Below are 22,674 nucleotides of genomic sequence, written 5' to 3'. Positions count from 1 at the left end.
GAGCCCGGCAAAACTAACTATGCCAAAATAGCGTGCCTGTCCGTTTTAACTGCATGTACCACAGCAGCAGCAGCAGCAGCAGCAGCAGCAAATGGATCTTGGGGCATGAAAGCAGTAACAGGAGAAAGCAGGGCTGGTCCCAGCCATTTTGCTGCCTGAGGTGAAGGGTAGATGGTGCCTCATGCATTCCAAGTACAGAAGTCAACCAGACTGAGAGTTGAACTTTATTTCATCACTGGCAGTGGGACAGCATCCTGCACTACACTTGAGGGCAGGAGGCTAGCTTAGGGGGTGCAGGGAAGACTCTGCACCCCCTAAGCTACACAGCTCTGTCCTCCCAACACCTTGTTGCTCCTCATCATCTGCCGTCTGAGGCAGCTGCTTCACTCTGTCTAACGGTAGGCTCAGCCCTGGGAGAAAGCGAGATTAAAAAGAGGTGTTCATGTATCCCAGTGCATTCACTATTGCCCTAAGTTCTCTTGGAACTAATGCTATGACGGAAACATACATATTATATCAAAATCACAAACCTGCATGAAACCATGCATCTCTTTGCCAGCAAAATACATACAATGATTCAACTGTGCTTGAAAGACACGTGAACGTTGGACATTGTCAAGGCAAATGGTGTAAGAACCTGTCCTTGTTGCTCACTCAATGAGTGATTTCTACAATACATCTGCCAGAGACAGGCTAACCTATGACTGGATAGGCTGTGGAATACATGGATGGAAATTCACATGTTCATCAGGCATGCCTAACTCTCCTAATCTACTTACACATATTTTTGTAGGGACCAAACCATGAGTTATGAGAATTCTACACATAAATGTAAGGAAAATAGTCCTCCTGGGTAGCTAACTGCATACCCATCTTCTTTCATGTTCTAGTCTTACTATCCCCAACCTCATGCCCTCCAGATGTGTTGGTCGACAACTCCCACCCTGCTGGCTGAGGATTATGGAAGTTATAGTCCAACATATCTGGAGGGCATCAGGTTGAGGAAGGCAAGTTTAGAATATGAAAGACAACCGTTAGGCAGTTAGCTACCCAGAAGGACCATTTTTCTTACACATATGTTCTAGTCTTTTTTGTTTCTTACCCACTCTTTCTGGTTAATAAAAGTATGTGTGAAAATCAAGAGACTAGAGATTTGCAGTTTGATTCTTTCCCTGCTGTTAATTAATAACTACTATAGTAATCATAAATAAGAAAATATTTCACATGATGTGTAGATTAACTAAGGGAAGCTAACAGCAATCAACAAGGCATCTTCCTGTGAAAGAAGGAAGATATGATATGCTAGACCTAGGTTGTACCGGGCTTTATAAGTCGTATCGGAATGGTATCCAAAAGTTCTTTGATATCAGTGGAATTGATGTTGCACTGGACTTATATTCTTCCAGTGGCGCACACGCGGAAGGAAGCCTGCTGCTGCATTTTGCACTAGCTACAGAGTTTGTACAATCTCCAAGGGCAGCCCACATATAATGCCTTGCAGTAGTCAGCCTTTGACTAGTTGGTCTTGTAAAGCTATCATGTATCTAAGGCCTGGATGGTAAATGGATGTCAGTGTACATGGTTTGAGACATTCTATCTTTATTCAAGAGTCTGTGCTTATCTACTGTAACTGAATATCTGTAAGAATTAGTGCTTATAAGCAAGCAGTGATGCAGTCAAATAACCACTACTACAATCTAATCAGAGTTAAATTGTGACAGTGAGTAGTCTTTATTGTTGGGTTTGTACACAAATACCAAATAGACTTCACCAGTATTTTCGGAAGCTGCATGATGAAATTGCTGCTGTTCTTTCATGTGTCCAGTGTGTGTGCTGTAAATTCTCATACGCCTTAACTTTAATGGAACTTATTGTCATCAAAAAGAACAAAAAATGCTGTTCACATTGGGTGATGGGGTTGCGTAGACACTATTGTTTTCCCAGGGTGCTGACAGCACAGCCATTACTAATCTGTCCAGACAATGTTGCCCCAGCAAGTGCTTCCCTTTCAAGGAATCACCTCTTCCTTATACTCAACTGCTAAATGTAATGGCTAGGAAATGGCCATTCTTGCTCCAGGAAGTACCAAGTAGCTAATGTTTTTGCTGTGCTAATGACATTTGCACTGCTGTCATAGCCACCTGTTGAGTGGTGTCTGTGACATCACCCCAAGGCATGCCACAAGTTTCTCCCTTGCTTACCTGTGCCATTTTGAGTGTCCTGCTCTTTGAAATGCCCTGGTTTTTGCTTTCCTAATCTCTTTCTTTCTTTCTTTCTTTCTTTCTCTCCTTCCTTCCTGTGCACTCCACATCTGCAGTGACTGTGAACACACATCTCTAGCAATATATAAAAAAAAATTCAGCTGTTGTCGTCCCCCCACAACTGTTTTCTGTTGGCAGCAAAGCTAGGCCTGACCCATGCCATTACATGAGCACTGGGACAGTTTGATGTTGCTTGTGCTAAGAAAGAGAAAGATTATTTCCCCCTCTCTTGAGAAAAAGACATCTTCAAGAAAATGTCTTAATTGATATGACCGACACAAAGTATCTTGGAGTAAATCACAAGATTAGAAATGAGAGGAACTTAGAACTATTTTGCATTTGCAAAATGAGTCTGCAAGGACCCCAGTAATGGAGAATAATTTGAATATTTAGCTGGAGGGAAAAAACCAAGGAAAGAAAGTGAGCAACATGCAAATATCTGCCCAGAGAACATTGGTTATTGGGCAGACAAAAAATATAATACATACATACATAATAGAATTAGATGGTGCATATCCATAAGAAGATCATGATAAATAGCAGCTACAGAAAACAGAAAGGCCAGCTTGTCCATCACACCCAAATACAAAATCCAACAAAAGATGACAAGTTCTGCAGTTTGCTAGTGGAAATTGTTCTTATTCTGATAGGATTTTTCTTCCCATGGCTGTAACCTATTAAATTATAGCAATTCTCTTCTGTGTTTGTGCACAAGCGTAAATACTGACTTGTCTCATTCCCTCCCAGTCACATCTCCTAGTTAGCTACTCCATGGAAACCCAGGTGAGAAAACAAAGAGGTTCCAAAGTACAGTACAACACAGCAATGCTGCCAAACCATGGAAAAGTTAGAGATTATAGCCCTGTACAACTGGGATGCCTTACCTAATGTCTGATCCCTCCTTGGTAATATATAGGATTTCAAGGGAGGTGGGCACCATCAGTTGATTACATCAGCTGTGGAGCGGGCACTTACAGGGAGTTGGGAAATCCCTAAAATATATAGGCTCAAGATCATTAGATCCAATTCCCTATGAACTACTTTGTAGATTAGTCATGGTATGTCAATTACTTCTCAGTGATCTAAAAGACATTGCAGCTGCACAGAGAAGTGTTAGGTGGGAAATGCAAGGAAGGTGAAAAAGATAACAAAGCCCTGGGTATTCTACGAGGAAACACGTAGGCTTCAGGTGACACATTTGGTACAGAGCAGTCTTCAGTCCTCTGCGGGAAGGTGATATACCTTCAGGTTCGTTTACAAACCAGATCGGTCCAGCTGTAGCAAGGCTGTTGCCACTATTCCTGATCTACTGCAAGTCCTTGCACGAGGAGAAAGAGTAGCTCCATGCATAGGCCCAGGTCACACAGTGCACTTCAGAGAAGGGTGCACTCTCAGGCCCAGCTGCTGAGCGGAAACAAGGGGAGGAAGCAGGAGAAATGCGGTTGGCTCAGGGCTAGCCCAGGATGGTCTGCTGCCTGAGCCAGAACAGCAAATAGGCACCCCGCCTCCCGCACTCGAGTCCAAGTGCACAGTACTCAAATCTGGCAAAGTTATTTTGGCACATGAGGCGGAAAACCTCAAAGCACCTTCGCAAAGCTCCTGCTGGTGATTGTGGGGCAGCGGCAGGCCCTTCTGGTGGGGCGGGAGTAGGGGGAAGCAGGATAATTTGCTGCTGCTCCCGCTCCACCACCTGGTGCAGGTGCCTCGCCGTGCTTCATGGGAGGGCCAGCCCTGGCACTACACAACACTCGATGCAAACGTTAGTTCTTATAATCGACTTTAATAGAACAGTAATGTTGGAGACCTTGAACGGAGATAGCATTTCTTTAAAAAATGCAGCTACCAATAATCATTATATTATTCCCCCCCCCAAGTAATTATCACAGAAAGTCTAAGCAATCGACGTGATTAGATGTTAATATATTTCTTTCCCTCTAACTGACATCTGCAATCCATTCTACAGAGAATATATTAATCTTTTGTCTACTTCCTTTAATTCAAACACAACTTGTTAACTTTGACTTTGCTGTCGAAACACATTATTTATCCATTCTTTGATCATTGGAGTCTCTGTCTGCAGTATTTCTCATACACTTTTCTTGCTGTCACAATCATATTAAGGCCCCATTCCTAGTCTTTTTTTTTTATGTTTCTTACATAAGCCAGTCAGAAAAGGAATGAATCCATTATTCATCAGATTTTTTTCTCTCATTTCTTCCCGTTTATCGATAATTCTTTGCTGAAGGGCAATTCTGCCACAGATAGAGAAAATATTTTTCTTTCTGACATTTCCATCAATTATTGGTATATTTCTTATGTATTTAATTTAATTTTGCTTGTGTAATACACCCTGCTGTCATCCGTAGCACACCTTCATGTCATCATCTTGAGGCTCGTCATGCTTTTTTTAATGCTTTAAGAGAAGAGCTTAGTATAACTGTTGATGTTAACATAATCTAATGTATTATTTTAGCTTTTATATTAAAAACTGGAAGATCTTGAATAAATACCTTGGGGAAAAACAGTACAGGGGCAACCAAAAGATGTGGGTGCTCAAAAAAGGAAAAATACTACCTATTTAAATAGCAGCTCTACAGTTCAGTCCTATACTTGTTTATCCAAAAGTAAGTTCTATTCCTGGTCAACTGTTTCCTAGTGAGTGTACTTAGAATTACAACCTTAGGCTGCATTTCCATGCTTAACTTAGAGTACATCTCATCCAGGGGCAGCTCATTGACATGGGCAAACTAGGCAGTTGCCTAGGGCACCAAGTTAAGTGGGGCATCAAATTCAAGGGGGAAAATGCCAAGAAAACCCATGCGCATACAGAGGGAATATGACCGAGGCTAGGGGCTGGCAACGCTTTGCTGGCTGGGTCACCCTGAGGATGCAACTGGGGGTGGGGGTGAGGGTTCTTCACAGCAACGGAATGAGAAGTGCGTTGGAGTATTACCCGGATTTTCATGGGATTAACTTTGGTCCATCAGGGACACACAAAACAAGAAAAGCCAAGTGTAGTGTACCTTCAAAATCCAGTTTTCAGGCATCACACAGTGCTTGAAAGGAACATACTTCTGGGTGGGGTGGGGTGGAGTAGAACTGAATGTCACCAAACTGGGAGGGGCTGCTCAGCCAGTGAGGAGGCTTGTTTTCCACCCCTGTCAGGGCTCCCCCTGCTACTACATTATTAAGAATGGAGAACAACTAATTTTCTCCATGTGTGCAGATTTCCCTGAAGAAGCCAAAAACCCCAGTTCTTCAGTGCAGCATCTGAAGGCTTCCCTGAGAGCTTCCCTCCATCCCAATTTTGCTGCATTCCAGCAACCTGCCGCAGAGTTATTGCTCCCATCCTATTTCCCCCCATGTGTCTACTTTTGCCTATTGCTTCCAATCCCCCTTCTCCCTTTCTCCTTCTCCCTACTCGCAATGAGAAGCTCCCATAGACCTGAAAGATCGTTACTGTGATAAAGCGATAAAGTGGAAAAGGGACTTTACATAACAATGGAGAAATGACTTTATATCAGAGAAACTACAGAACATCAAAGAAGCACTGCACTGCAATAGCGATTTAAGAGAACAACTAGCGAAAGAGTGCTTTAGGGCAAATTACTACAGATACTGCAGGGGAGTGAGATTTATTTCTTCTGAGTAAATTTGCACAGAACAGGGGGATATGCTAAATATTAAGCAGGCTACCTACGGTGAATGAGTGTCCCCATTATTGCAGTAATGTGTGGGGACGCTGCTGTGCTCCTGGGAATTTTTTCAATGGGAAAATACTACTTAGATTGGGGAAACAAGAGGGAATGGGGCATCCCACCCCCTTGACCACGTCACTGCTAGGTCACAGAGGCACGCCTAGGATTTAATGCGGGGGGGGGACACATGGCACACTGTGGTAAAACTGCCAGGGAGCCACTTTCTGTAAAAAGTCGGAGTAAAAGGAGTTTCAGAAAATGTGGCTTTTCAAGAGGAAGTGGCTGGTTGACAGCGGATTGGTGACAATGTCATCTGTTGCGAAGCAACTCAAACTGCTCTAACATCACACTAAATTGCTTGTGAAGACAGCCCCCTGGACCCTTCTTCCAGGTACCTCCCTTGAGCATTGTGGATGAGACTTCTGGTCCTTCGCAGAGCCAATGGCTGTGTTCTTCTCCTTTGCTGTTTTTATCAGACCCTCTGTGCTCATACAGTGCTTAGTTGCAGTTTCTTAAAAATAAAACATTTTGAGTGTGTTTTATTATAAATACTAATATTTCTGCTTCCGAAGATGCAGCGGGGGAGGGGGGTGCTTCTTCATTAAATGGAAAATAGGGGCAAAATGTTTCCCGGTTTAAGAAAAATGTCAGCCTAGATCTGCCCTTGGGGGTTGGGGGTGGAGGCACCGATTGCACGGCTCACCTAGGTCACTGTCTAGGGCTGCCCCTGATCTCATCAAACTCAATGGGGCTTACTTCTGAGTAGACATGTATAGGACTGCACTGTTAGCTACCAACTTTGCAGTCTTTAGCAGATCATGATTATTCTGTTCTCACAGGTGGGTAGTTGCAGTTGAGAGAGTGAGATGTAACTTGTCCAAGGCTGTAGGGATAAAACTATGGCAGAACTGGGATGAACCCATGGCTCTTGGTTCCAAGCCCATCCACTGGAGCATAACAGCTCCAGTGCAATGAAACATTTGTGAAGAAGATAGTAAGCCCATAAACTAGTACTAAGTTTTCCCTGGTTTCAAATAACACTTCTGAAAACAGTTATGTGTTTGGAGTCAGTCTATATTGACTCCCTTACCATTCAGTGCGGCTGAGTACAAAGAGACTGAGAATTTCCCCCAATGCAGTCTTTGGGGCAAGTTACCCAAAGGGGAGAGGAAGGAAGGATTGCTTGGAGCTTGTTGTAGGATGTTGTAGGCCTTCATCCTGAGCACAGTGTAAATAAACCTTTATAAAAGAAACGCCACAAGTCTCCAGGGCGGAAGTCTGCGTAAGCACTGAAGCCCCTACAAGGTCTCCCCTCTCAGGATTGGGGTACAGGAGCATAACAGTACTATGCCAGCTTTACCTTAAACAACTTATTCCAATGCTGACTTGCTCTTAGGGAGTTCTTCCATATGCTGGCTTTTGCAGGTAACTGGAACATGGATACCGACAAGTGGGACATCCCCATTTTTCTCAGTACTAGTCCAAACATACTAGCAGAATCAAAAAGGGAAAAGCAGCGGTTGCTTAAAAATAAACCAGCAACTGTCGCTCCCGATACCTGCGATGACAGGCACTTGCTGGTTTGTGTGGGAAGCTGCCATTTGAATTTTCTGCCCGAGGCTTTATACTTGGGGAAGGTGTGATGGATTCCCGAATCCTGGGGGACAAGATTGCATACGAACCCTTCGTAATGAATGCTGCTCACTGATTGACCAGACACACACCATTCAGCAAATGGCTGCAGAAACTTGGTCAGAAAACACACACACACACACACACACACACACACACACACACTCTTATGGTATCTCAGAAAGAGCATTTTACTGCGTTGGCTTTACAAGTAAATGCTATTTTCCTCTGTCTCCCAGAGCCGGGCTCTTCCTGGAATGATGGACGCATCACTGCCACCTCTGCCGCTGTCGTTGTCGTCATCACTGTTGCTGTCATCGTCAGCAGCATCGTCATTCCTGTTCCGTTCCGTATCACTGTCATCTTCAATCACCATAACATCATCCTTGGCTTCTGGGTCAATGTCTTCTTTAAACCACACCGCTTTGTAGCCATCATCTCCCACCCTCCTATCTTTAGTGAGAATGGACTTTACTTCCTTTTGACTGTCGGTATCCCCATTTTCTTCCTCCTCCTTCTCCATGATTGCTCCAAAAGCTGCTGTTGCTGCCAGGCTGCTTCCCAAGGGAGCCAAGGTGTCTGGGAGATTATTCTCAGCCACAATACTCTCTGACGACAAACTGGCCTTTTCACCTGAGTTAGGCTTCTCATCGTCTTGGAAGTTGGCATTGGTAAAGCCTTCAGTAAGCTGCAAAAGAAGGACAAAGGTTTTCACAGCTGCATGAAGGGGAAGGGAACTGATGTGTGCAAAGGAGGATCACCTAGGGAGGTGGTGGGCTCTCCCACACTGGAGGCATTCAAGACAAGGCTGGACAGCCATCTGTCAGGGATGCTCTGACCTGGATTCCTGCATTGAGCAGGGGGTTGGACTCGATGGTCTTGTAGGCCCCTTCCAACCCTACTATTCTATGATTCTATGATTCACCCACCTTGAAAATGTCTGAGCCTGATCTCCATGTGGTATAATTCTATATAATCATGAGTCAATTTACCCAATCCATCTTTGAGGCAGAACAGTTGCCAGAGTTTACATTCCCTGTCAATTTTAATAGGATAAAGTAGGCTTGGGAAAGCCATTTCACATAGTGATCTATGTGACATCTGTTCTTTTCAAACATTTTAATTGTTTTACTTATGGGGCTTTATTCTTTTATCTTGTGGTTCACCACTCTGAAATCTTTGATGTGGAGCAGTATATAAATATTGTAAATAAATAAATAAACAAATAAAGTGGTGGTATGGAGCAGTGTTCCCCAACCTGGTGCCCTCCAGGCATGTTGGGATTACAAATCCCATCACCCCCAGTAGCATTACCATGCTGGCTGGGATCTATGGGAATTGCAGTCCCAACATGTCTGGAGGGCCTGAGGTTGGGGAAGGCTGGTATGAAGCCTTGACCTGGCACTGCTTGGATGCACACTTGTGGCCCTCCAGAAGTTATGGCTTACATCTCCCTCATCCTTAGCCAGCATAGCCAATGGTGAAGGATCCTGGGAGTTGTAGGCCAAAACATCTGGAGGGCCACCAGTTGCCCACTCCTGGGTGAGAGAATAGGGACCCACTGAATACACCACAACAATGCAATGACTTCATACATATCAAAGCTCACTTGTGATTGCTGATTGTGCAGCTGACACATTACGTGATGATTTGAGTAGATCAAGTGGTTAAAAGGAAGGTTGCTTAACTGGGTTTAACCTCCTGCCTGTCCCACGTCTGTGACAGGCTGCATACGTTACTGTGACTATATCACAGAACCGGCTATGTGTGTGTTCAAGTGCTGCTCAGCATTTTGTCACTTTTGCTCATTTGGTGAAACATTGGATGACCTAGCAAGTACAGCATGCTGGGAATTCTGTGCCGCACGACACATGTTGCACTGCAATGGCTGTCACTCTCATGCCAGCACCAAGCCTTTCTGCTGTACCAACATGACACCTTGCAGTGCCAACACTGCAGTTGTCACTGCAAATTGCGACATTCCACCCACTCACAGCATATGCAGCGGAGAGCGTGCACTAGGGTCTCTCTTCATATTTGTATGTGGCCTCTCTGAAATAAATAAATGTATGGCAAAGGCCCACTCACTTTGCAGCTGCCTTCTCCATATTCACGTTTCATTTTGTAATACTTGTAGGAGATCAGTCCAAGCAGCACCAGTGCGACTACCAACAAACAACCCAAAGTGGCACCCAGAGCAGCCATGTGCCGCGCTGTATATTTAGAGGATGTGTTTACAACTGCAAAGAAAACAAAGACATAAGACCATAAGAAGAGTTGTGCTGGATCAGACCAAGGGTCCATCTAGTCCAGCATTCTGTTCACACAGTGGCCAACCAGCTGTCAACCGGGAACCCAAAAGCAGGACTCAAGTGCAACACCACCCTCCCGCCCATGTTCTCCAGCAACTGCTGTACATGGGCATACTGCCTCTGATACTGAGGTAGCACAGAGCCATCAGGACTAGTAGGCATTGATAGACTTCTCCAGGAATTTTTCTAACCCCCTTTTAAAGCCATCCAAATTGGTGGCCATCACCACATCTTGTGGTAGCAAATTCCACATCTTACGTGCCTAAGTATCCCATCCAATGGAGCTGCTTTCGCTCTTCCACAGCAGCTAAAAAGAATCCTAAGAGTGAATTATGTTAACTTTTTTTTCTTTTTACTGGACCTGTGCTCGTCCTTTAAATGCCAACCTGAAACCTAGAAGGAATGAAAGGAACAGTAGCCCTGGCCAGCTTCAGTAGTGATTTGCCTGACCACACTGAGCAGGCTCTCACTGCTATTACATTAAAACATTTAAATATCCACAAATATTATCTGAAAAAAGATGTGAGGACAACACAGAAAATACTATAATGCAATGCGCTGGCAATGTCATAATCTGGATTCTCTATAAAAACGAGTGAACAAAGGATAGCAGTTTTAGACTGAGGGGCAATCTACATTACAACTTTAAACTGGTTTCAAACCTGTTTTTAGCAATTATGGCTACCAAATATAGGAATTCTGGGAATTGTAGCTCTAGGAAGAGGGGCCGCTTGGGCAGGGGACAGGGGTCTCTAGCAAAGAATTCTCATTACCCTCATGAAACTGCAGGATCCCTTTAGATAAACCGGTTTGAAACCAGTTTAAAGTTGTAATGTAGATTGCCCCAACTGCAAGTGTGAAAGCAACCATAGTTTGGACTATAATGAGCATACTGATTCCAGCAACAATACAAACGATTTTTTGTAAGCCTGGAGAGCAACCCCCACCCCTGCCTGTGACCTCCCCATTTTGATGGGGAAGGTCTGCAATAGGGCTGTAACCACGTTCAACTGAATGTGGTTACAGAGTTCCACGTGATAAACTCTTCAGGGTAGTCGAAACTTGCAAGCAATATTCAAAGTCCATGGCACTAGAGATTATACTCCACTTTTACCCTTGGGTGGGGGAACCCAAGAGATCTAACCATGGGTCTTCTGATGTCATGTCTACTTTGACCCTCAGTATTTTCTTTTTAATCCAATTAACTTCACTTTTCACTCTACACTCTCCTAGCATGTTCTCCTCCCTCTGCATCGCCATAGGTTTCTCTGAACCCCTCTTTGCCATAGATGTCGATGATGAAGTCTGTTTTTACAAATGATGCTATGTATGTATGTATGTATGTATGTATGTTGCAACTGTAAATTGGATGTGCATTCAATTAAAAAATGGCTGCCTTTCTCTTTCTAATTTCCATGCCACATAAACCACATTCAACAGTGATGCATTCCAAACAAAAAAGGCATTTTATGTGGCCTACTTTTTTGTACTGAGAAAAATGAGATTGCTTTGATATAAGAGGCAGGAAACTGATACGTACGTGATATGAATGATACATAGCTTTGAGAGATGGGGAGGCACACAAAGGCTTCTTTTCTCCACTTTTTTTTTAATAGTCCACTTTGGAGAATATATTGAACAAGTTGTAATGTCATTACTAACCTTCTTCCCTTGATTTCTGAGCTCTTCCAATTTCCTTAATGTAAGATTCCTAAGAGTGTCCCAAGACTTTTAACTAGGGATGGGGGAGAATTTCTCCCCGAAACTTCGGGGGGCCGAGCGCCAATGCATTCGGTCCTCCGAAGGTTGTTCGGGGAGAACTTCTCCGCCCCCCCGCCCCCCTCCCCCGGGATGGGACTTACCTTTCACGAATGTCCCTCCCGGCAGCGGGTCCCGGCGGCGGTTCGGCAGGTCTTCGTCAGGGGCGGGGGCGGCAGCCGGTCTTTTGACCGGCTGCTGCCGCCGCCATTACAAGAAAAGTAAAAAAAAAAAAAAACCCATGTGATAGGCTACGTAACGATTAACGTAGCCTATCACAGCTAGATTTGCAAAGTCAGCCATGATAGGCTACGTTAATCGTCACGTAGCCTATCACGGGTGACTTTGAAAAAAAAAAGCGTGTACGGCTAATGGCGGCCCCCATAGGGAGCCACCATTCGCGTTCCTTATTTGGTCCCTGTAGTCTATGTAAAGATTTACGTAGACTACGGCGAAAATAAGGACAACGCAAATAGCGTTGCCCTTATTTTCGCCATAGTCTACGTAAATCTTTACGTAGACTACATGGACCAAATAAGGAACGCGAATGGCAGCTCCCTATGGGGGCCGCCATTTGTGTACGCGCTTTTTTTTTTTTTCAAAGTCACCCGTGATAGGCTACGTGACAATTAACGTAGCCTATCACGGCTGACTTTGCAGATCTAGCCGTGATAGGCTACGTTAATCATTATGTAGCCTATCACAGGGGCGTTTTTTTGTTTTTTGTTTCTTTTGAAGTTCGCAGCCGGGGAGACGGGGCGCTTCTCCCCAGCCTAAATTTCGGCCGGGCGAGGCGGGAAGCGTCCCCCCCCGGCCTGAACTTCGGGGGGAGCAGCGAAGCGCCTCCCCCCCACCGCGAAGCAAGCTGTGAGACCAGGTAAGTGACTCTCGTACATCCCTACAACACACTGAGTACTGTACTGGTCTCCACCAAACAGCTGTGCTCCAAATTTCCATCCATCAGGAAACACAGACTAGCATTTTCTTAGGTTGACTTGGTTTTGCTTGTGGTAGGAATTTGTATTTTATCATTTCACACTTCACATGCTTATGTCATAACTGTTAAGCAATCTTTTTTCATTTTTTTTAAAGCTTTATGGTATGAATAAAAATGTGCCCAACCTATAATCTCTAGTGCCATGGACTTTGAATATTGCTTGCAAGTTTCGATTACCCCAAAGAGTTTATCATTAACGTGAGCTGAAATGTTGTTGTTGTTCCGTCGTTAAGTCGTGTCCAACTCTTTGTGACCTCATGGACCACAGCACGCCAAGCCTTCCTGTCCTCCGCTCTCTCCCGGAGCATGCTCAGGTACATGAGCTGAAATGACTGGTACATTAATTAAACCTCAGCCCTCAGAAATGAACAATACTACAATGGGAAAGAGTTCTAATAATCTGCAGAAGTACTAGAGACAGCTTACAGCACCACTCTGACTAGTTCAGTAAAATTTGATGCAGTTAGTGTAGTTCACAATGGGCTATTTCAGAAAACAATCCAATAAATTAATTGAATAATGGAGCCTTTTGACAATGTTTTGCTGGAACCATAAGTTCTAAGATAATATCCATCCTTATTTTTCAGTGTTAGAATTGCATGGTCACATTTAATTCCTTTTTAATGTTGTTTACTTGTTACTTATTTATTTGGGGTTTCCCCCACACTCTTTAACAATAAAAGAATCTTTGGAGAGAGAGAAAGTCAGCAGAAATAATACAAGGGCCTGCTTTTTAAAACTATGAGCAGGAAGAGTTCGGTGGTGAAGTGAATACGTTGCCTGCAGAAGGTCCCCAAGTAAAATGCAAGGTAGCAGGGTTTGCAAAAGACCCCCAGCCTGAAACCCTAGAGAGCCATTGCCAGTGGGAGAGAACAAGGAGAGGGTACATGGACCGAGGCGGGGTCTTGACAGTATTAAGTGGCTTCATATATTCCAATGTCATCTACTGGCTACAGAGTTCGACAGAAATCCCACTAAAGTTGATAAGAAAAATCCCACTGACTTTAACAGGACTGGCTCCAAACCCAGCTGCATTCCTCCCAGAAAATAAATAACAATTTAAGTGGAATATTGTTTGTTGCTCCTGCCATTTCTTAAATGCCATATAAAGTGTCTTCCTTTAAGTGGCAATCCAAAACCCACCGAGATTTGTGGAAGGCTTTTTCTTATTAGTAGGATGACCGCAGTAAGTTTGGATGGGACCTTTAAAGCACATTGTAGTCCTTCACAGATGAATCCCTTGACACCAAACACTTGGAAATAGGGATAATAGTGGCTATAAACTGAAAGAAGTATTAGGCTCAAAGGCCTAATTCCAGACACTTTATTCTTCCTTAGCTCTGTACTCAAACCAGCTCCCCTCTGAAACTAATGTCACAATATCTTAGTCCCCAATAATGGGTGGGAGGGTTGATGTGCTGTGACTGGGAAGCATCACTTTGCTCTTTATGGGGGAGTGGAGTGGGGGAGTGGAGACGGCAGTACTCCTGTTTGCTGCTTTGGGGGAGAAATTAGGAAGATGTGGCACTGAAGAGGGGAAGTGCACAGCATTCAGACAACTATGCTGAAAAAGAATCAAGGCAACAGGTACACTGAGGGTGAGGGCAACCTGTGGCCCTCCAGCTGTTGTTGGACTCCAGCTCCTGCCATCCATTGGCCATACTGGCCGGGGCTGACATTGGGTGGCTACGTTTCCTCTTTTACATAGAACAGTCTTCTAGGGCTGTCAGAGGACAGTCCTCTATTTCAAAGGCATCCAATCTATTTGAAGGGGTTTCCAGTCTAAGTCCGGTTTAAAGTTAAAGAACTACCAGGAGGGAGAGCCAGCAAGGGCCTTGAAGTTGCCATCCACACTTAGCAGCTGGACAGCAGATAGAACAGGCACACAGGTCACCTAGTCACACTCTTCCCCAATACCGTCAGATGTGTTGCACTTCTGTTTAAATTATAATAACAATGTCTACATTTGCACCTATACAGCTAAATGAGCACATGCAAATTTTATGCAAACCAGTGTCCACTTTTGTCGTCTTTTTCAGTCCTCTTTTTCAGTGATTCATAAGTGGCCACCTGAGGCTGACAGGAGTTGGAGTCCAACCAACATCTGGAGGGTAGACGAGGTACACAACGTGGCGGGCCCTATGGCGGAGGATTGCCTGTTTGCTTTCTTTTTATTTAAGATAAACGGGTGGGCCTGTGCTTGAATGGTAAAGTAGAGGCGTGCTCAGCCTCTGTTGAAATAAAACATACAAATAATATCTGAATAGCGCACAGGCTATATTGCCCATCTACCTTCCCCACCTCTTCTTTCTTAATATATAAGGAAAGGGATAAAAAGAGGGAAACAGAGAAGGAAAAATAGGAAGAACAACATTTTCAAAGCTCACACAGTGTTGCAGGCCTTCAAGGGCTGGGGTTGTGTCACTAGTGCCACCATCATTGGTAGCTTATGCAGCCTCTAACGTATGCAGCAGTATTCCATGCAACATTCAGAATAGCAATACCCTCATTCGATGGGGGAAGAATGGTGTTTTCCCAGTGACAGTGACAACGACAATGGGCTAGATCTAGTCTTAGTCACACTTAAGAGTAAACCCACTGAAATCAGTAGGATGACTAACTTGCCCCATTGATTTCAGTGGATCTGCTCTAAGTAACACTAAGTCTGAATCCAACCCAATATAGTATGGTCTGAATGCTAGAAAACAGTTATTTCTGATATTGCTCCCCTCCTTTCTTCTTCTAAGGCTACCATTGGTTCTTTCCTTTTGACCATATTCTTTCTCTTTAAAAGGCTCTTGCTACCTGTTCATCCTGTCTGAGGAGGCTTTACAAGTAGCTGAGGAAAGAAGGGAAGCGAAAAGCAAGGGAGAAAGGGGAAGATATAGCCAACCGAATGCAGAGTTCCAGAGAATAGCAAGGAGAGACAAGAAGGCCTTCTTAAATGAACAATGCAAAGAAATCGAGGAAAACATCAGAATGGGAAAGACTAGGGATCTCTTCAAGAAAATTGGAGATCTCAAGGGAACGTTTTGTGCAAAGACGGGCATGATAAAGGACAAAGAAGGCAGGGACCTCACAGAAGCAGATGAGATTAAGAAGAGGTGGAAAGAATACACAGAAGAACTATACAGAAAAGATCTTTATGTCCCTGATAGCCATGACAGTGCCGTCACTGAACTTGAGCCGGACATCGTAGAGAGTGAAGTCAAGTGGGCCTTAGGAAGCATTAGTAACAACAAAGCTAGCGGAGATGACAGTATTCCAGCTGAGCTATTTAAAATCCTAAAAGATGATGCTGTTAAAGTGCTGCACTCAATATGCCAACAAATTTGGAACACTCAGCAGTGGCCACAAGACTGGAAAAGGTCAGTTTACATTCCAATTCCAAAGAAGGGCAACGGCAAAGTGTGTTCAAACTACTGTACAATTGCGCTCATTTCACATGCCAGCAAAGTTATGCTCAAAATCCTACAAGCTAGGCTTCAGCAGTATGTGAACCAAGAACTACCGGAAGTACAAGCTGGGTTTCGAAAAGGCAGAGGAACTAGAGATCAAATCGCCAACTTTTGCTGGACCATGGAAAAAGCAAGAGAATTCCAGAAAAATGTCTATTTCTGCTTCACTGACTACGCTAAAGCCTTGGATTGTGTGGATCACAACAAACTGTGGCAAATTCTGAAAGAGATGGGGGTACCAGACTACTTTACCTGTCTCCTGAGAAACCTATATGAGGGTCAAGAAGCAACAGTAAGAATCAGACATGGAACAACCGATTGGTTCAAAATTGGGAAAGGAGTACGACAAGGCTGCATATTGTCGCCCTGCTTATTTAACTTATATGCAGAGTCCATCATGAGAAACGCCGGGTTGGATGAATCACAGGTCGGAATTAAGATTGCCGGGAGAATTATCAACAACCTCAGATATGCAGATGATACCACCCTAATGGCAGAAAGCGAAGAGGATCTCAAGAGCCTCTTGTTGAGGGTGAAAGAGGAGAGTGCAAAAGCTGGTTTGAAACTCAACATTAAAAAAACGAAGATCATGGCATCTGGCCCCATCACTTCCTGGCATATAGAAGGGGAAGAAATGGAAGCAGTGACAGATTTTATTTTCTTGGGCTCCAAGATCACCGCAGACGCCGGTGACTGTAGCCATGAAATTAAAAGATGCTTGCTCCTTGGGAGGAAAGCTATGGCAAACCTAGACAGCATAGTCAGAAGCAGAGACATCACCTTGCCGACCAAGGTCCGCATAATCAAAGCTATGGTTTTCCCAGTAGTAACGTATGGATGTGAGAGCTGAACTATAAGGAAGGCTGAGCGCCGAAGAATTGATGCTTTCAAACTGTGGTGCTGGAGAAGACTCTTACGAGTCCCCAGGACTGCAAGGAGGTCAAATCAGTCAATCCTAAAGGAAATCAACCCTGAGTGCTCATTGGAAGGACAGATACTGAAGCTGAAGCTCCAATATTTTGGCCACCTAATGCGAAGAGAAAACTCTCTGGAAAAGACCCTGATGCTGGGAAAGACTGAAGGCAAAAAGAGAAGGGGACGGCAGAGGATGACATGGCTAGATAGCATCACTGATGCAATGAATATGGACTTGAGCATGCTCCGGGAGAGAGCGCAGGACAGGAAGTCCATGGGGTCACGAAGAGTCGGACACAACTGAACGACTGAACAACAACAACCTGTTCATCATATTTCAAGTTGACATTTTCTTCTGCCTCTTTTCCTACCAATTTCAAATTGGCTGTTGTCTGTTCTATCCTTAAAAAAATCTCATAAACCTAGTGATTTTGCCATTTATTGACCTGTCTCTCTGCTTCCTTTTATTTCCAACTGCCTCCACAGATAATGCTAAACCATGGTTTGGCATTATGAGAATGAGCCCGTGTGGAACTTGGGCTGACATGCTCCCTGTTCCCTTCTCCTTTGGTGTGCCTTTTCTTTATTGAGAATCCTCCTTTGATTCCTTCTAATTGCCTTTTTTTACCCACTCTACTGAAATTGCTCTCATTTTTATTTTTAATCATCTTTTTTGGATTAAAGTTTGGGATCATTATTCTATTCTTCTTTTTGATTTTTTTGTGGGGTTCTTTTTTATAGCTCACTCTCTTTTTCTCTTCATGCCTTAGGTTTTGGCACTCTTGTTCTTGCTTCTTTTTGATCTTATTTTTCTAAGCATTCTTTGATTGTTTCTGTTAATGATTCCTTTTTCTTCTCCTTTCCCTCTTTCAGTTGTAGTTCTGCAGGGTTATATTCTTGGCCCATTTTAGTTTTCAATTTGTTTACTTATTTTGGCTTCCTGTATTCATTCCTTTCATGTTAATTATCATTTTATGCTGATCTTTTCATGCCTGACTTTCCTTGTACTTTATGTTATTCTTATGACTGGTGAAAAGGCATCTATGAGCAGACAGCTATAATATCTTCAAGTTTCATTTGTTCAAACTGAATTTATGTATAACTGATTTTTTTTAAAAATTGTCTTCCTGGTTTTGTCTGTGCCTCTTCAGTTTTTTCTCTTTCGTTGGGGTCTGTAACTATTTCCCCTTCTTCATATGTCTGTAGTTTGGGTGCTCCCTTTCACTCTGATTCTTCTTTTCATCCTTTTGTTTCTCCAATGGCTAAATGTTGTTGTTTCCAGCTTTGAGTATCTTGACGGCTCTTTTCTTCACTTATTCTTTGTTTATTTACAGGTGGGACCAGGGCCTGAATTTTCTCACCCAGACCTTATTTGAGCTGCCCTGAATCATGACATCAACTGCCTGAACAAGGCTTCCTCTTCCCTCTGAGCTCAGTAGTCCTAACATGAATCATTGACTAAGGGAGCAATTCAATGGCTACTAGACATTGTCTAGAGCAGCAGTCCCCAACCTTTTTGGCACCAGTAGCCTTTTTGGCACCAACCTTTTTGGCACCAGTAGTTTGGCACCAGGGTAGCTGCGCCCGGACTGCGCCCGCTGCGCCCGGACTGTGGACGCAAATGGCGTCCGGCATTGCCGACGCCATTTGCGTCCCTGTTCTTCAAGTAATAGGCTACGTAATGATTTATATAGCCTATTACTTGAAGAACAGGGACTCAAATGGCGTCCGCATAGCGGACGCCATTTGCGTCCCAGCACCTGGAAGTCTGCCAGCGGCCGGAACCTGCTGGGAGCTCCCCGGACTTGCCGTGGAGCGGAGGTGGCCAGGGCTGGTGAGGATTTCAGGGGGGGAGGGACGGATCCCACCCCCCTGCGGACCTCCACGGACCGGTTCCTAACAGGCCATGGACTGGTACTGGTCCGCGGCCTGGGGGTTGGGGACCCCTGGTCTAGAGGGCCATAGGATTTTTCAGTTTCTGGGAACTGAGGTTGGAGCCAGGGCTCCGAATGCTGTTCCCACAAACCATGCTCCCCGCCCCCTCCTCCTCATAGCCAGTGCAGTTCTCTCTGCTACGTCTCCACGCTCGGAAACGGAGCGCAGAGATGGCAAAAAGGGGGCAGTCGTGGGGGGTGGGGAGGGAGGAGACTGAGGAAGCTGCTTTACGCAGCTTCCTATGCACCACATGGCCTCCTTCCCTCCCCCCCCCCGAAGCCACCACTAGATAGCCAAAATCGCCTGTCTAGCAAAAATGCAGGGCAGCCAGAGCACAGAGGCAGGGATCACTTCCATGCTCCAGCCGCCCTGCATTAGATACTCGGCAGCCTCCGACTTTGGAGGCTGCTGACTACCTCAATAGGATTGCGCTCGAGGAGACCCTAAGGCCCAGTTTGCATGTCACAGCTGCAATTTCTGAATTGTTTAACCCAGGAATTGCGGGGATGAGCGGTTAACTCTGGGATGTTTAACCAATAAACAACCCAGAGTTTCAGGCTTGCCCATCACGGAAGAACAGAAATGGCTCACACATTATGCTGTCCTCACAATTCCTGGGTTAAACAGGAACTGTTTAACGGGTCTGTGACTTGCTTTCTTAGCAGACCAGTAGCTTTTTAAACTATAGGAGACGCTGCCACCTTTCTTTTCCCATCCTGCTCCTTTTGGTTTGGGTCACTCCCTGTTTTTCTACTCTATGTGGCTTTAGCATTCAAAGCAGGGTGGGCAACATGTGGCCTGCAGCCCTCATTACCCCGCCACCTGTTGCCCCTGCCATCACTGAATTTGCTACAGTGGTGGCGTGCTGTGTTTTCAAGTAAAATCGGGAGGGGGGGATTGCTGCCACAGCAAATTCAGTAGTGGCAATTTCTCTGGTGGTGGGTGGGTATTGCCCCCGGTGAGCTCTGGGGGGGGGGATTTGGCCACCAGACCCCTGCACATTTCCCACTCCTGATCTAAAGTGAAAGCTCAACATACAGGCACCACAAATTAAATGGCTAGCATGGACTGATACATGGGCTGTAGACTGGAAACGAGATTATGATGATGCCAGAGCTATAATTTTCAAATACCTTGTGTAGTATTCTTTGAGGCAAAGAAAGTGGCAAACAAAATTATTCTAATGTATCTGCCCTTTTGTCCCCTCTGAATGTTCCATATAAGTAGGGATGTTAGAGAATTCCGCCACGGATCCCAGGGGGGCCGCATTCCAGTGAATTCAGCCCCCCGGAATCCATGGCAGAACGGAGCCCCCCGCCCCTCCACCCTGCGAAAGCCCCGCGAAATGGAGCCTACCTGGCTGCGGCTGCAGCCACTGCCAGGCTGCTGCAGCCGCAAATAAGATTTTTTAGGATTTGTAATGTTTTCAGTTTGTTTTGTTTTGTAAAAATTCACAGTAAAAGATTAATTAAAAAAAAGAGCAAAGGATTTAACTTCACCCATACAGCAAATACCAAGTGCCAAGTGGGAGACTGCCAGCAGGCATGGGTCTTTCAAGGCACAATCCTATGCATGTTTAAACAGAAAAAGTCCTGCAACTCCCAGCATTCCCCAGCCAGCCATGGGCGGATTTGCAATAATTCACATTAGCATAAAGAATGTCTTAGCGCGAAAGCGCATTAGTTAGTGTGCCTTAGCACTAATGCACATTAGTGCAAGTAGAACAAAATTCTGGTAAAAAAAAAAATCCAATTCTGTCAATGAGCAGATGGCAGAACAAAAGACACCTGACAATCCACAAAACAGAGATGGAACCCACAGCAGGGTCCTGAGGATGGGAATTGGCCTCCAGGTCTGCCGAAGTTGCCCACACCTGTTGTAGAGCTTAGCCCTAGTATTAAAAACAGATACCTTGGCAAAATTGTGGTATGATCTGGACACAAATTAAGCTTGCATAGAAGGAGAACATAGGGGAGAGTTGTAAAAATTATATGTTTTTATGAAGAGGTGCTGGAGGAATGAAAGCAGGGAGGAATTATCTAGAGGAGAAAATAATGCAAGTGACCTGCTTGTAGTGTGCTTGCAACAGGTGTGGTCAGTGCTGAGGCTTTAATCTGTGTGGGAGATACACCTCACTCTGTATGTTGGGAGAAGGAGGCTGTAATTGCTCCATTGTGTGAGAAAAGCATTCTCCATACGCTCACCGGTCTCTCTTTCATTTACTATTATTTTTTACTTACATACATATGTGAAATTTTAATCAATTCTAGTACTTCTGCATTTGCATATGAACGTATAAGCACATGCAAAATGTGTGCAAATGTGTGTGATAGGCCTCTGCCCAGGGTCTTATAAGAACCTAGCAATGTCTCCGAATTCCTTCGATTCTTATATTGTGCTTCTTTCTGACTTTCCTTTTCCTTAACTTCAACCATTCTCCTCTATTTTAAATTCTGCAGTTCATTTGGCTTTTCTTGCTCCATGTTTTATTCATTTTTCTCCTCATCTTTCAGCAATATATTGGCTTCTGTTGCCCTATAGGATTCTATTTAAACATGCTTTATTAGTTTATAAATGTATTTATGCCTTGTTTCTTTCCTGTCTTCCAGTTATCTTGTCACTTTATATTCCCCCTTGTTCTAGGAGTACTTTACTTCTTGTCAGACTCCAAATCTCATATGTTATATTTAGTTTGCATCCCTTTCCTTTTGTTCCTTAACTCTGGATGCCCTGCCTCCAAATGTTATATTCTCTCTCTCCCCACACCTCTCTCTGCCACCCCTTCTCTCTCTCTCTCTCTCTTTTGCACCATCTACACAGAGACACTTTCTGAGGCGATTCTGTTTAATTCATGAAATCAGGTTTGCTACTCACAGCAAACACAGCCAGTGTATACTTTTTTTTTTTAAAGACACTGTCACGGGTCAAACAGCACCTGAAACCATGTTGGGGGTTGGGTGGGCGGCGTCCTGCGAGTAGAACTGAATGTCATCAACTGCGGAGCGGGGCAGCGAATCAGCAGAGGCTTGCTGCCCACCCCTCTCCTCGCTCCTGCGCTCAGTGAAGTGCGATGGAAGTGAATGAGCTACTTCCAAGCAGACATATTTGGCTAACAGCTCTCCTCTTGTCTGCTGTTTTATGATACAACTTTCCCTTCCACCTATCAGCACTGCTCCCCCCAGCCCACACCAAAGCCAACTGAGATCACACAGACCCCCAAACCGCTGAGGCCACCCTGATGGAAAAATCAGTCGCAGAATGACTTTGCAAAGGAGCTGCTTTTCGGGCAGAAAAATACGCGGTTGATGCCAGGTGGGGGTTAGTCATCTGCCATGATCGACTGTGAGGCACAGTGGACCTGGAGTAAATCCGCCATGTAGATGGGGCCTCTCTCTCTCTCTCTCCCTCCCTCTCTCTCTCCCTCTGTCCCCACACAGCCAGCTGCCAGGTGAGAGACAGATTGCCCTTGTCAGAGGTCTCAAGAGATTGCTTCCAAAGGGCTTCTCCTCGTCCCCTTTCCATTGCTCTGTCTGTTTCAGCTTTCCCCCCAGTTTTTTTCCCTCCCTCCTTCTCTCCGTCTTGGCTCACCCCCCCCCCCCAGCATGAAATTAGGCTGAGGGACAGATTTGGCCATTGGGCCACCGATTCCCCAACCCTGTAAAATATCTCAATCAGTTTCCATTTTTAAACGGCATTTGAAAATGACAT

The 22,674-nt window shown here is 44.7% G+C and overlaps 1 protein-coding gene across 4 annotated transcripts in view; it reads right to left on the bottom strand.

Annotated features, from left to right (window-relative positions):
- Positions 1-4,031: 4,031 nt before the first annotated feature.
- Positions 4,032-22,674, bottom strand: part of CDHR5 (cadherin related family member 5) — a 53,748-nt gene continuing 35,105 nt past the window's right edge. For 3 of the 4 annotated variants that reach the window (XM_084828620.1, XM_084828630.1, XM_084828637.1), the window contains 2 exons: positions 9,680-9,831; positions 7,023-8,279 (listed from right to left, as the gene is read on the bottom strand). In XM_084828620.1, the coding sequence (XP_084684746.1) occupies positions 7,797-8,279; positions 9,680-9,831 (635 nt within the window). In that variant the 3' untranslated portion in view covers positions 7,023-7,796. Of the gene's footprint in view, positions 8,280-9,679; positions 9,832-22,674 lie in introns of all 4 variants that reach the window. The other variant, XM_084828610.1, reaches the window with a different exon arrangement.

The sequence above is a fragment of the Heloderma suspectum genome, chromosome 1 (assembly GCF_057233095.1).
Source record: "Heloderma suspectum isolate Gila_16-S chromosome 1, 16-S_ref, whole genome shotgun sequence".
Taxonomy (NCBI): domain Eukaryota; kingdom Metazoa; phylum Chordata; class Lepidosauria; order Squamata; family Helodermatidae; genus Heloderma; species Heloderma suspectum.
This window is presented reverse-complemented; position numbering and strand designations above follow the sequence as displayed.